The following is a 13470-nucleotide window of genomic DNA, read 5'->3' as shown; positions in this document are numbered from 1 at the left end:
TGGCTATGACAGATCACATCGGTTGATGGCCCCGAGCAGCAGGTCCCTCTTACAGCACTGCAGGCAGGAAGCCCAGTCCTTGTCCCCAGCTAAGGGCAGGTGTCAGCAGGCTGGTTCTTCTGGCCAGGCAGGGGTGTCTAGGGGTGAACCTGTTTCTTTACCTTTTCCACAGAAAGTGGAAGGGTACCCCTCTCTGGAACACTCCCCTTAGTGTGCTCTGTGCCCTCGCTTCCGTCAGCACATCCGATCTCCCTCTGTCATCACTAGGACCTGTGATTAGTGAGACCCACCCAGATAGTCCAAGGTCCCTTCCCGCCTCAGGATCCTAAATTTTATCACATTTGCAAAAGCCCATTTGCCACATAAAGTGACATTTGCTGATTCTGGGAACTAGGTCGTGTATGTCTTTGGGGCTAATATCAAGCCCACCGCATCCCCTTTCGCAACTGGGCATCCACCTACCACCACGCACCTCCTGAAGTCACCGCAGATGCGATGCTGGCCCCCAGCTGGTGAGCCCCCAAGCACACGGTGGGGCCAAGTGCGGCCGGCATTGGCCTCAGGAGTCATGCCCCATGACCTGGCCACACCACCCTGGGCACAGGAGCAAACCATGGGAATCAAAGGCTGGCTGCAGGGGCATCCTCAGCCTGGAGCCTGGGCAGAGGTGCCAGAGTGTGGCCACACCAGGCCCAGTGCTTCACTTAGGGGTCCCCTGGGCTCTACAGAATTCATGTATTCACACACAAGCCCACATCTGAGCACAGAGCTGAAGGCGTTGGCGCTCAGTGCCCGGAACCCCCGCTGGAACCCCTCAGACTCCAGGCCCCATCTGGGACAGAGAGAAGCAAGAAAGTGGGCTGAGGGATGCCCAGTTGTGCCCACATGGGACGCCATTCTAAGATTCTGACTTGAGTAGCAGAAGAGCCGGGATGCTCCTCCCTCAGGGATGAAGGCTTAGACTGCCAGTTCGCCCTGGGTCACCCTTCACTCCTGGACGTGCCTGGGAGAGGCTGAGTGATGAGGTGGGTGTCTTGGGCCCGATAGGCAGGAGTCAGATGCAGTCACTGTTCTGCTGAAGGCAGATCCCCACTTCTCCTCTGACATCTCTGATCACGTACCAGTTTCTCTCTCTGAGCCCTCCCAGCGGGGGCAAGTGCTCACCAGCCCCCTGCTCCTTGGCTGTGTGTCATCTCAATGATGCCGGGAAGTTCTGCATGCGAGGAGTAGAGGAGCAGTGCCGAGAGCCATGGCCCTGGCAGTTCTAGCAAGGCAACCAGTGTCACCCTGAACAGCAATCTCTCCTCTGCTCCGACAGCAGAGGCTGGGTGGCCGCCGGTATGGGAGATCTCGCCATCCCGAATAATCGTTCTAATCCCAGTGTCGCCAGCAGCCCCAAAGATTCCTTCACAGCCTGTCGCCCTGATCTGGGTGGAAGGCCAGTGGCCAGCAGCTGGAAGGGGGGCAGGTGGGGATGCTGCTTCTGCTGGAATCTGCAGTTAGAAATGGAGATGTCCCTGTTTGGGGAAGGCCAAGATGGCCCTCTGGCATAGCCCACTGCTGGCCCTGTTCAGAAGGGTTTCTGAAAGGCTGTGGGAAAGGGCCAGGAAGAATGGAAAAGTCATCTGGAGGGGAGGGCTCACTTTCCCCTTAAATTTTCCGGGGTCATGTTGGAGTCCCAAGCAGCCAGGTTTGTGAAAACCAAATCAGATTTGTCTAAAGGGGACCAGCTCCCCTTCAGGTCAGATGCATAAAAAACCAGGGCCAGCATTAGTGGGGCCATTAGTGAAAGCACCCCGTCTACCCCGAGCAGAAAGTCTCCGTGACAAGCCATCTGGATCCTCTAGCCATGGCTGGGAGGGCACTTGGGTCACTCCAAGTGACCATCCTGGAGTCACAGCTGCTCTCTGCTGTGGCAACGGATGTCCTTTCAAAACTGCCCAATTAACCCTTGGCACTGAGGCTCTCGTTTTTTGGAGATGTGCCGTCCTAGTCACGCCATTTTCAGACTCCAGGGCGAGGCCAGCTCCTGGTCAGATGGGCAGACTTCCTCTCCCTTGCCAAGTGCCAGAATGTTTCTCTGTAGCCTTCCTGCAGGGTAGGTTCATGGTTCACATGTGGTCAGCCCCCCTCAGAGGGGCCGAAGCCATGGGTGTGTGGAAGGAGAGGGGATGCTGCCCCTGTACCCACATCTGAATATAGACATTTGGTCAGGAGCAAGCACCTGGGCCACAGGTGCTGTTCCAGGGCAGACTGCCATATGTGGCCTGAGGAAACCTCAAAATGCTGCCTCCCCACAGGCCATCTGCAAACCCAGGGACTCTGTCTGGGCTCCAAAGCCCTCGTAGGTTTTTCTAAAAAGGCAGGCCCTGCTCTGGGCACCATACTGGTCACAGGGGTGAACAGAGGGTGGAGGCATTCCCTGGGCTACCCTGGATTCCTCCCTGCCCTAAGCTAGGGCTCTCTGGCCCACTCGCTGGGACATGAGGTCCAGTGAAGATACCTTAGGCATCCCAATACTAGAGCCAGGGACCCCTCAACCAGTAAACCAGAGCAGAGTGGCCTTCACAACCAGGGTCCTCAAAGGGAGCCAGGGCAGGGCAGCGAGTTTGGCATAATTACTTGACGGCACTTCATTAGCAGGAGGCACTGGGCCGTCATTTGCATAGGTAACAGGGAGCAGGAGTGACAAGAAGCACTTGAATCCCATTATAGATTAATCAGCAGATGGGGCCAGCGGATGCCTTGCTTGGCCGCCACCTCACGGAGCCACTCCATGGCTCCGCACACCTCGCTGAAGGCTCTCCCGTTGGTGCTGAGTGGCACCGTGCAGAGTCCGGGTGCCCACCCCCCACAGGTGGAGGAGGCCCAGTGCTTCCTCAGTGGAGGAGGACTGGCTGGGGCCACCATCCAGTCTGCTCCCACTGCCCTTGCTGCTGGCCTCCCTTCAAGGTGGAGCTCACACCATCAGTCTCCACAGAGGGTGACACTGCTCAGCTGGCTACACCTCACCACAGCCCTGCAGGCCAGGGCCACTTTCCACCTCACAGAGGAAAGTTAGCCAGATAGGCGAGCGTGGCACAGGTCCAGGCACAGGGTCCCTGGCCCAGGGATACCTGGGCTTCTGGTTTCTAAGAACCCTCCGCAGAGGGCTGGTGAGGAGCACAGCACAGCCTAAGCTCTCACATCCCTCCCCCCACTGCCCCCCATGCAGGGCCTCAGGCAGGCAGTTTCCTAAAAGCATGCCACATCCCCTCAGTATTCAGCTGCCCCCTCCCATCTCTGAACCCTTGCCCCCATTTGTTTATATACAGTCCCACATCCAAGCAGTTCCAGGGCAAAGTGCTGCTGGGCAGTCTCTGCAGTGAGGCCCAGAGAGTGCCCCTGCCTCAATTTGGTGGTCCCCTTTCCGTAGAGTGTTGGACGTTGAGGCTGAAACTGCTCTACTGTCCCCTCCCCTTGCAGATGGCAGCTCTCCAGAGCCCCTTCTATGGAGACAAAATGAATCTCTTCTCCCTCTGCCAGAAGATTGAGCAGTGTGACTACCCGCCACTCCCAGGGGAGCACTACTCTGAGAAGGTAAGGTGGCCAGGCTCAGTGGGTCCCCAGAAGGCCATATAGCTCACGGGAGGGGCACTTCCAAAGCTCAGCGCAGGGCTGAGCTCAGGGGCACCTCACAGGGTGAGGGGAAGAGCTTGGGGAGGTGCCTGCGGGGGCCGAGGCCAGGTGAACTTTACTGAAGGGGTTTCCAGAGTGCCACACACTCCTGCCCGCAGCAGCAGGAGCCCGCGGGAGCTGGCTGGTACAGCCACCACAACACTATTTGGCTTCCCACTTGGCGTCTGAATGCGAGGCCACCTGTCCCAGGTCCCAAGGCCAGGATCCACATGGTACCAGACACTGGGAACCAGATAGGAGGCAGGAGGTGGCAGGGCAGCGCCCACATTCACCCATCCTTGGGTGACAAGAAACCACAGCAGGTGGACTGACTGGTCTCCTGCTTATTACAGCAGACCTAAGTCACGCCTCGGGTTTTCATTTTCACATTTTTCATTGGGTACAGGGGCTCGGGCCACACCAGTACTGGCCGTGTGAATATCACCTTCCTCAGTCATCATTTTGTAGATAGGGCTAAAATCATGTCTTTCATGGGTAAACTAAGGAGGACAGCTTCCCAGCACAGCAGGGGTTAAGGGTGTAGACATGGGTTCTCAGGCCCCCTTTACTGTCCTTGGGTATATCACTTACCTTCCTGGCGTTTCAGTTTCCTATCTGTAAAATGGGGATAAGACTAGGGTCTTTGATCAAGATCACTGTAAGGATTAAGGTCATGCATGTCTGGGGACCTGGTGTTCCTCCACCACTAACAGCAGCCACTCGAGGCCGGGTGTAGCTCAGTGGGACAACACACGCCTGGCATGCACAAAGTCCCTGGGTTCCATCCCAGCACTAAACAGAACATGGTCACTGGATACAGAACTGAGTCTGACTCAGTAAATGCTCAGTACCTGGCATCAGTCAATGCTGTTCAAGGTCAATGCTGGTAGGTGTGAGGCCTTCTCAGGCCCAGAGGCCACTGCCTCATGTTGACTTACTGGGTTGAATCCTCCCCCACCCACCTTACCAATACCCATATGGGTTAAAGAACTCATCCTAGATGACATAGTTTGTAAGTTGTGAGGCAGGATCAGAACCCAGATGACCCCACACCTAGCTAGAGTGCCATCATGTTTCTCAAAGGCAAGTCCTCAGCAGCCAGAGTCCAGTAGGTGAGGCCTTGGAAGGCACACTCATGTATGCCAGGGCCAGGGTCTGGGGCAGGCCAGCGGTGCTCCAAGCAAGTTGCCCCAGATCCCAGGCCTGGTTGCTCCTGCCACCTTGCACCAGGCAGGGGGTGGGGGCTGTGCAGTGCCTTCTGCTGGCAGCATTCACAGGCTCCTCGGAGAGAACCTTCATGCTCTGGTGTGCAAGCTGGCAGGGAAGAAAGCTAGTGGCATTTCCTTACCAAGCTTACAGGCGCACTGGCTTTTCCCTTTCTTTTTAAACTTGGACTTCTGTACCATTCAGAAGCGAACAGCAGAGCTGGGCAACTCGGCGCCAATCCCTATTTTTCTGCCTTTCATTGCCAATCCAACAGGCACCGTCGTCTCCACCCCAGCTGCAAGGCTGACATGAGCACCTGGATCACACTTGCCCACGTTGGCCATTCTGTCCCCATCCACTGGACCCCCTTCAGAGGTTGCCTGTGACATCTTTGGCCATACGCACATCCAGGACTACTGCTTAGCACCAGAGCCCTTGGCATAGCCTGTTTTTAAAGTTACACCGCCTCTTACAAATGAAAATGACTTGATTACTTTTCTCTGTTTCTAAAAATCCCAAATGTGCACTTACTGCCAACTGTGTGGTCACACAGACTTCAGACTCTGGCTTTGGCTTTCTTGGGGATTTAACCCATCCGAGGCTAGCGCAGTTCCCTTCCCAAGTACTGTGAGGGGAAAGTAGTCTTGTGCACAGGCCACCTCAGAACCCCAGGGTTGTTCATCTGTTTGGGAGCTTGGCAGTGCTTCTTCAACAGTGGAATCCCCCTGCGGAGGTCAAAGGCGTGCCCTAGTGGTCTACACACAGGTCAGTTAGGACATGCCCACTGCAGAGCAGCCCCCGTCTGCAAAAGCCCAGACCCCCTTAGCCAAGATAGTGTGTTGCAGCCCCTGGGTCTCCTGGAACATTCCTCGGGCCCTCCCCAGAGTGTGGCCACTGAACCCACTTGGGCTCCCTCTTATCCAGGACCCCCACTCTCCTGGCTGCTGCTCAGGACCCCGCAGGGCAGGCAGCCAGCCCCTCCAGCAGCACATATTTAAATGGAAAACATAGCAGTGAGCCCAGCCATGCAAGTTAAGAGATGCAAGTTAAGACGCAGGCTTTTTAAGGTCATTATTTTAATTACCATTAAAATAATTGGCACTCAGGCTATCAAAATGTGAGGTGATCAGAGGCTTAAGGCACCCCTCCCCCACCCCAGGCGGGCAAAGCCTTCAGTGTCTGTATAATTAAAAGCGCCGTCTTTCATGAGCACAATGAAGAGGCCAGGGGGTGGGCAGACTGCAGCCCTGCTGCATGTTAATGCATTTATTATGATCAATAAGCCCTTTCCTTGAGTTTCGTCCTCTGGTTTGGGCCTCTGCATGACTGACAGCAGACACACATGCGCACACACGCAAACAGATTTGCCCAAAGGTGTGCACAGGACACAGAAGTGCCCAATAAGGCTGCTTTCACAAGATTAACGGGAAAAATTCTCTCCCTCGCAGCTTCGAGAACTGGTCAGCATGTGTATCTATCCTGACCCTGATCAGAGACCAGACATCGGGTATGTGCACCAGGCTGCCAAACAGATGCACATCTGGATGTCCAGCACCTGAACACGCGTGCACCGTGCCTTGTCAAAAGCCAACACCACTCTGCCTTACTTGAGTACTCTTCTCTGAAGTGACCTGGTAGCCTGGATCAGCTGACATGAGAGGGTCCATCAGGTCCCCCAAAGGCAGCCTTTAAGGCAGACACTGAACGCAGAGCACCAGGCAATGGGCAAATTCCGAAGGCCCTTCTCTTTGTACTGTTGTGGGTTAACAAGAGCAGTAGAGTGAGCCACTGAAGCCCCCTCGTATCTGGACCGTAATGTGAATCTTTGGGCAATTCCTCCAGGGGCGTGGCCAGGTCTACACGGACAGGACCAGTGTGATTTGTGTGGTGAGCCTTTGCAAAGACTAGCAAGTGAAGTTTAGTTTTTAAGTATCTTTCCAAACAATCAAGCTGTGTGCTTAATTTACTCTGTTGTATAAAGGGATAAGTGGAAATAATTTTGTAAGTAGAGTAGAGATTTTGCTAATATTTTTATCTGCATTTTGTAACTTGAGTAACGGAGGAGAACCCAACATCTAGCATCAAGTTTCAGGAGGCAAACAGCCTGGAGTGTGTGGTTTGAGGTCTGATTTGCCACCTTCTGAACACTTGCCCTATGTCAGGCACTGTCACCTCCTGTGATGCTGATGGTTCTTTGCATGATCAGTGTTAAGCATTTTCCTCTGTGAGAAGGAAGCATGGGCTACATGAAAAATCTAATGGCTCTGCCCAAAGCTGTTCTTTCCAAATTCTGGTTCTGCAACTTCCTAGTGTTACCTGGGCAAGTTTCGTAGCTTTTTCTGAGCCTTAAATTCCTCATCTGTAAAATGGGAAGGAAAATTTAATCTACCTTCAGGTTTGCTGACAGAATTTGAAATAAAAGAGGCAAGTTAGCATACTGCAGATGATCCAATAGCGAGAGCCATTCACCATTTTGAAAACTCAAGTGCATAGACTATGCAAGTTGAGAATTAAAGTGCAACTGTATTATGTGTAGGAAACCAGAAGCGTGTTCACATATTTCTTGTTCCCAAACAGGATTAACTGTGAAGACTAATTTATAAATGTGAATTTAAGGAAACTGAAGCTCTGGAGGAAATAGTTTGAATTTCGTTTTTGTACTCAAGTTAACTCTCTGTCTACGCTGTTGTCACCTGGTAACAGCTCAGCAGTGCTGATGTTTGGGTCAGGTTCTTCCTCACCTTCACCTGGCTCCATGGGTGAACTTGCTGACCAGGCTTCCCCAGGGAAAGGACCTGGGCTGGCCACTGCTCCATCTTTGAGCAGAGCTCTGTGTGACAATGCTGGGCTCGAGACTGTCTCCAGATGCGGCCTCTGCTCTGTTCTCCATGTTGGGAATAAAATGAGGGAAGGAGTTGCTTCTGGGAAGAGGAGGAGTCAGGCACAGTTTTAAGTTTCCACACATTTCTTCTTGAACTGAGAGGTCCTAAATGAAACACGTCAGCAGCACGACATTTTGCAGAGCCTTTAGAAACAACTTGTTAGGCTCCAGACATTCCAAGTAATCCTGGAATTTTTTTAAGCTCCCCCAAATAATTCTGATAATCATCAGCCAAGCTGCTGCCCTCAATAGTCCCGTTGTTCTCCCTGGCCCACTCCCCGCAGTTTCACAAGGCAGCTGGCCTCACAGTGGGCTCACCCTGGAATGTTTTCTCCAAAGGAAAGTCAAAGTCCCTGTCTCCTGCCTAGCACTGACCACTGAAAGTTTTCTGATTCCAGACAGATTATTTGCAAATATTCTGTTTATGGCTCTCAGAGTCCCTGCTTTGTCTGCCCTTGGCATAGCAGCCTTGGCACACCAATGAGCTTGTGTTCTGCATGCCATCCACTTCCTACTCCATGAGAACCCTCTACAACTCAGCAGTCTGTAGGTTTGTGAAGTGATCACATCCAGCTAAGCCTGTAAACATTCCTCTGTGATTCCATGAAATTGGTGAGAGTGCAGCTCACCCAGTTTGACGAAGCTATGGTAAAGCCACCATCCCCTGCCTGCCGTTACTCAGTGCTTAGAACTGAGTGGGGCCTGAGAACTTGGAGACGCCCCCCACCCCCATCCCTGCCCCGGAGCTGGGGATGGAACCTGGGGCCTTGCACATGCCAGGCAGGTGCCGTGCCCCGGAGCCGTGCCACAACCCACTCTCTCATCATCCCAACACTGCTTTCCTACTCAGTTACTAGGCAGTGGCTGCCCTGCACTCATCACCCTGTTAGGACAACCAAATACCCTGGGGCTGCCCTGAGCAAAGAGGAAGTTAACACAAGGGGTAAATTAGCAATGTTCATGTGAAGAATCCAAGTAACCAAGTCTGGCTTCCAGCTTCTGCTATTTTCAGAAGGCCCTCAGTTGATACTCACCTGAACCCAGATTGGTACTCAAGAGATCAAGAGCCTGAAAGGTTGATAGGCCCCATGACCACAGAGTCCCCAGGTCTCAGCTGCCCACTGTGGTTTTCATTTTTTTTTTTTATTGCACTTCATTCAGCAAACAGGAACCAAATGAAGGTGTCACAAGGGTGTTTCCAGTGCCCCCGATTTCCAGAGTGATACCCAGCCACCCACTAGCACAATTCAGGAAGTGTCCATTGTTTGGACAGTTTCCTCCAGTAGCTCAATCTCCAGGGTAGTGACTTTCTCAGTGAGGACCGCAGTGGTCCCTTTCTCACACCTGTACCGGCCAAACCTAGTGAGAAAAAACAAAAACACAAAGTTGGGATTCTCCTCCAGGTGCCAGACAGAAGGCTGAAGAGAGCAGAAAGTGGCTGCCCTGAGTCCTGCCCTCAGCTTTCTAGTGCTCCAGAATGGGAGTGCCTGGTAGACACATTAGGTCAAAAAAGAGTACCCAGGACACTGGGGGTGCATACCTCCCCTTCCCCATCACCTTATCCCCCCATACATACATACAAGAAAACATTTGATTATGTGACCACAGGCTCCAACCTCCCCCAAAGTACCTGTCAGTAACCCTCAGAAGTGAAGCCTCTCATCAAGCCAAGATGGCCCTTCTCTTGCCAGCAACAAGAGCAACTTACTTAAGACTCAGGCAAAGTTAACTGGCCTCTGCAGGTACATGGGGGGTTACCACTAGGAGGCACCCACCAATACTGCCATCTTGGCAGTGCACCCACAGGGGCCTCTCTGAGCATAGGGCAGCCTGTAAGCCACATGTTAACTGGACTTCCACACTGAGGCTGGCAGTTAGGACAGTGTCAAACAGCAGCACCAACTCAACAGGTCCTCTGGGATGTTCCTAACTGGGGCAGTACTGCTGGCAAGGACTACCGGAAGGCTGCTGGCTGGGCCATTACCATGTGCTCCTAGAACAGTCTGCCTCTCAAACAGGTACTTGGGCTCAAGGGAGCAGAAAAAGTGGACATCTGACAGTTGTATATTAAATTCAGGAGCTGGAGCAGAAAGAAGGGCTTCCCTTTATTTCTGCAAAACCTTCCTGTCCCCACCGTGTTCTTTATCAAGGGTGTGAGTAGCTGTACCTCTTCATAATGTGTTCCTCCCTCTGTAGGTTTGAAGAAGTCATTCAACTTCCACCAAGCTGGCCCTTGGCAGCCTCGTGCTTTGGAGCCAGAGTCCCAGTAGCCCTTATGTGCTTGACTCATGTGTACCACACCCCAATGTCTTTGGGAAACCCGAAAGCTTCTTCCCCTGCACCCAAGCCCAGGTGCCTGCTTTGGCAGTGTGCAAAGAGGGCCTCTGCCTTGGGCAACAGTAGATTGCACCACAGGGCACCAGGAATCTTTGAGGCCAGGTCTACACTGGCATTGGACACAGGACCCTGTCCAGGACTCTAGCTCTGCCCTGACCTGCTGTCCACTATGGGAATCCTCTCACCTGGGTAGTGCCCCACCGTCAATGACCAGACAAGAAGATGAGAGTGAGGTTGTGGATATTGTGAATGCAGTGCTCTCTGCCCCAGGGCACTGGCAGGGAGCAGCCTGTTGAGGGCAGGGGCACACTTATCCTGTGCCCAATACTGGCATATCACCTGGCTAGTCTTCCAGCCAGCACTCCTAGCCACTTTGATTTTGCTCCCTGTGTTCAGTCTCCTTTACAGGTAAACAGGACTCTGCTGCGCTCCCTTATGCACAAAGATTCTTGTGCTAAGCACAGATTCCTTTGGCAACCAAGAATACTACTTTTCTCCTCTTCTTCTCTTTTTTCTTTGTCAGTGTTGGGGATGGAATCAGGGCCTCCCACATGACAGGCAAATGCTCCACAACCTAGCTACATCCCCAGCTCACAAATACTGCGGCTCAAATGTGGCTGTCAGAATCCTCTCCCAGGACACTCTCCAGTCTAGAATGGATGGAGCCCCTCTCTGCCCATCCCCCACCTCCTCACCATGAACCGGCTCCAGCCACACTATCAATTCTCATCTTTAGGGAGCTGGGTGAAGCCTGCTCCCAGCACAACTGTGTACCTGAAGGGTGGTGTCCCTTCCTGCTCAAGGCCCAGGGAACTTCGTGGACTCCTTGTGATCCCCTGTCTAGCTCCGCCACTTCAAATGGAGGTAGAATGATGCCCAAAGCCACCACAGTAAGTCGGCCACAGCATTCCCCAGCACCTGCAGAGGGCTCTCTGCAGCTGGGCGTCTACCCCAATTCACACTGAACTCTGAGTTGAGTGCACACTGCTGGCTCTGAAGGCTGTTCTTTCCTTGTGAGTGAATCTTGGAGATGAATATCCACAGTGGAGTTGAACACAAGCATTCCAGAGGTGGCAGAGGTCACAGGTGCAGCTGTGACTCACTCGGGAATGAGCCCAAGAGCCATATTCTGGCTTCCCAGCTCCAGGAAGAGATCAGAAGCCACAGGGTGGTCAAGCAGCTGGACCAATAAGCTGCTCATCTGCACACACACCAGCCAGATCTGTTCAGCAAATCTACTAAAACCTCACTCACTACTCTGAGCCTGGCCCACACCACCAAGATGAGGCACCTGCATGGCATGTGCCACCAACTCAGTGGCACGACTCCCCTCTGGTGTAGTAAACACCATTAACTCCCACAGCCAACATTCAGAGGCTCCCAGCTACTAGTTTAGAGGCTTTTAGGCATCTTGGAGCAGTCTAAGTAAAAAGCTGTGAGCCGAGTGCCCTGGAAAACACACCTCACAGAACTCCGTGCAGAGTTCAGGGGATTCTTTAAGACACTCAAGAAAGGACAAAGATGACTGAAACCTCTCCATCCCAACTTGCAGCCAAGGGCTCTCTCCTGAGCCCATTCCACCTCTCGCACCAACACTTTATGGATTTAGTCACTGTCCCACATCTGGCAATAGCTCACTGTCATAAAGCAGACTCACAGACCCGTGGAAGGCTGGCTGAAACAGCTTTTCTCAACATGGGAAAGAAACCTGGTCCAGATACCATGGAGATAACAAGAGGTCCATGAGGCCAGAGGCACAGGAAGAATATCTTCTCTTTCACTCACCTGGTCCCCTTCTTGTTGGGCACTGAATAGGGGCGAAGAAAGTCCAGCTTGCTCTTGCTGATGACACACAGATCGATGTTGCTTCCAGACCCCAAGTCATTGAAGATGCCAGCTGCAATGGCCTCGCTCACCAGCTTCTTGGCCTCCTCCTCCTGAAAAAGGGAGGAAGCCATGTGTACCATCCCCAGACAAGCTGCACACCTGTTCTGAAGCCCACAAAGTACTTTCACAAGCTGTGTGCAGAATCTTCTGGGAGCTGTACAGTGTTTTGTATTTTTTTTAAGTTGTAGATGGACACAATACCTTTATTTTGTTTATTGATTGTTATGTGGTACTGAAGAATGAACCCAGTGCCTCACACATGCTAGACAAGCGCTCTACCACTGAGCCACAAACCCAGCCCCATGCAGTGTTTTTTCAACAAGGTTTTATAGAAACGATCTCATACCTCAGTAACTTGCCCAAGGCCTCCCAGCAGATAAGTCAGAACCTGAGATATTCAAACTCTTTATGCATGAACCCCTTTTCTCAATCTTACCACTCCATATCACATGATCACCTCAACCTGGGAACTATGGGCTGTAGTATTTATCAATCAAAACAGTGGTCAGTAAACTCTTCTTATAAAGGACCAGGTAGTAAATATTTTAGGTTTTATGGGCATAGAGTGGGTCTTTGTCGTAACTGCTCAACTCTATCAGGTAGTACAAAAGAGCTATAGACAATGCATAAACAAATGGGTATGACTCTGTCCCAATAAAACTTTATTAGTAAAAGGTAACGTAATGGAAAGGCAGTGTCTTGGGGTGGGTCGGGTGGGGGTAGACGAACACCAACACAACAGCAGTTCTGGGAAAATGCTGGCAGAGCCAAGGGTGGGACTTCTTGCCCAAGAGACTTTATCTCCTCCCACTAATGATCCTGCAAATTCACTGAAGTGACTCACTGCTCTGAATCACTCTCTCCTTTACTCCACCTCGAAGCAGCAAGTATAAGTCCCCAACAGCTACTGGTGAAAAGGTGGAGCCATTCCTTTCTTAGATAAAAAGGCCATCACATGCCAGGTTCTGTGCTAGGTGCCAGGACTGTAGAGATGGATGAAGCACCAAAGTCCCTACCCTCTAGGGACCCAAGAGTTCAGCAGGGACATCAGACTCAAGTAACCAGAGCTCAGTGTGATGAGAACAGAAGGATGACTGAGTAGGAGTCACGGGAATACTGGCAGCTCGGGACAGCCTCGGGGAGGACACAGGGCACTCGGCAAAGGGCAATGCAACCAACCAAAGGCAGCCCAAGTCCAAGCCCTTTAGGCCACATGTACATAAACGGACCAACGTCCCAAAGAAAGGCCTCTATGCTGTGCTGCAGCTGCTGCCCAAGTAACCACCTTCAAGAAACAGATTCCCTGCCCAAACTCCAACCTGAGAGCCTCAAAAGATCCACTGGCTTTAAGTTGTAAGGAGATGTGAGCCCACCCGAGGCTCCTGCTCCTCTGCCAGCCTCTGGCCAGCCTCAGATACCAGTGACATGAGCGCCCTCTACAGACATAGAGAAAAACAGAGAGGCTTTGCAGGAAGGGGATCTGATCTGCACCAAGCCAGCAG

General features: G+C 52.4%; 2 protein-coding genes across 3 annotated transcripts in view; one reads left to right on the top strand and one right to left on the bottom strand.

The window, feature by feature from the left end:
• Nek6 (NIMA related kinase 6) overlaps positions 1–12653 on the top strand; it is a 78063-nt gene extending 65410 nt beyond the window's left edge. For both annotated transcript variants that reach the window (XM_076845501.2, XM_076845502.2), the window contains exons 9-10: positions 3466–3579; positions 6312–12653. In XM_076845501.2, the coding sequence (XP_076701616.1) occupies positions 3466–3579; positions 6312–6422 (225 nt within the window). In that variant the 3' untranslated portion in view covers positions 6423–12653. The remainder of the gene's footprint in view (positions 1–3465; positions 3580–6311) is intronic.
• Positions 8865–13470, bottom strand: part of Psmb7 (proteasome 20S subunit beta 7) — a 54865-nt gene continuing 50259 nt past the window's right edge. The window contains exons 7-8 of the mRNA XM_076845499.2: positions 11867–12018; positions 8865–9103 (exon numbers count right to left, since the gene is read on the bottom strand). Of these exons, the coding sequence (XP_076701614.1) occupies positions 8992–9103; positions 11867–12018 (264 nt within the window). The 3' untranslated portion in view covers positions 8865–8991. The remainder of the gene's footprint in view (positions 9104–11866; positions 12019–13470) is intronic.

Source organism: Callospermophilus lateralis, chromosome 2 (assembly GCF_048772815.1).
Source record: "Callospermophilus lateralis isolate mCalLat2 chromosome 2, mCalLat2.hap1, whole genome shotgun sequence".
In the NCBI taxonomy this organism is placed as follows: domain Eukaryota; kingdom Metazoa; phylum Chordata; class Mammalia; order Rodentia; family Sciuridae; genus Callospermophilus; species Callospermophilus lateralis.
Note: the sequence above shows the minus strand (reverse complement) of the source record. Positions and strands in the feature narration are given on the sequence as shown.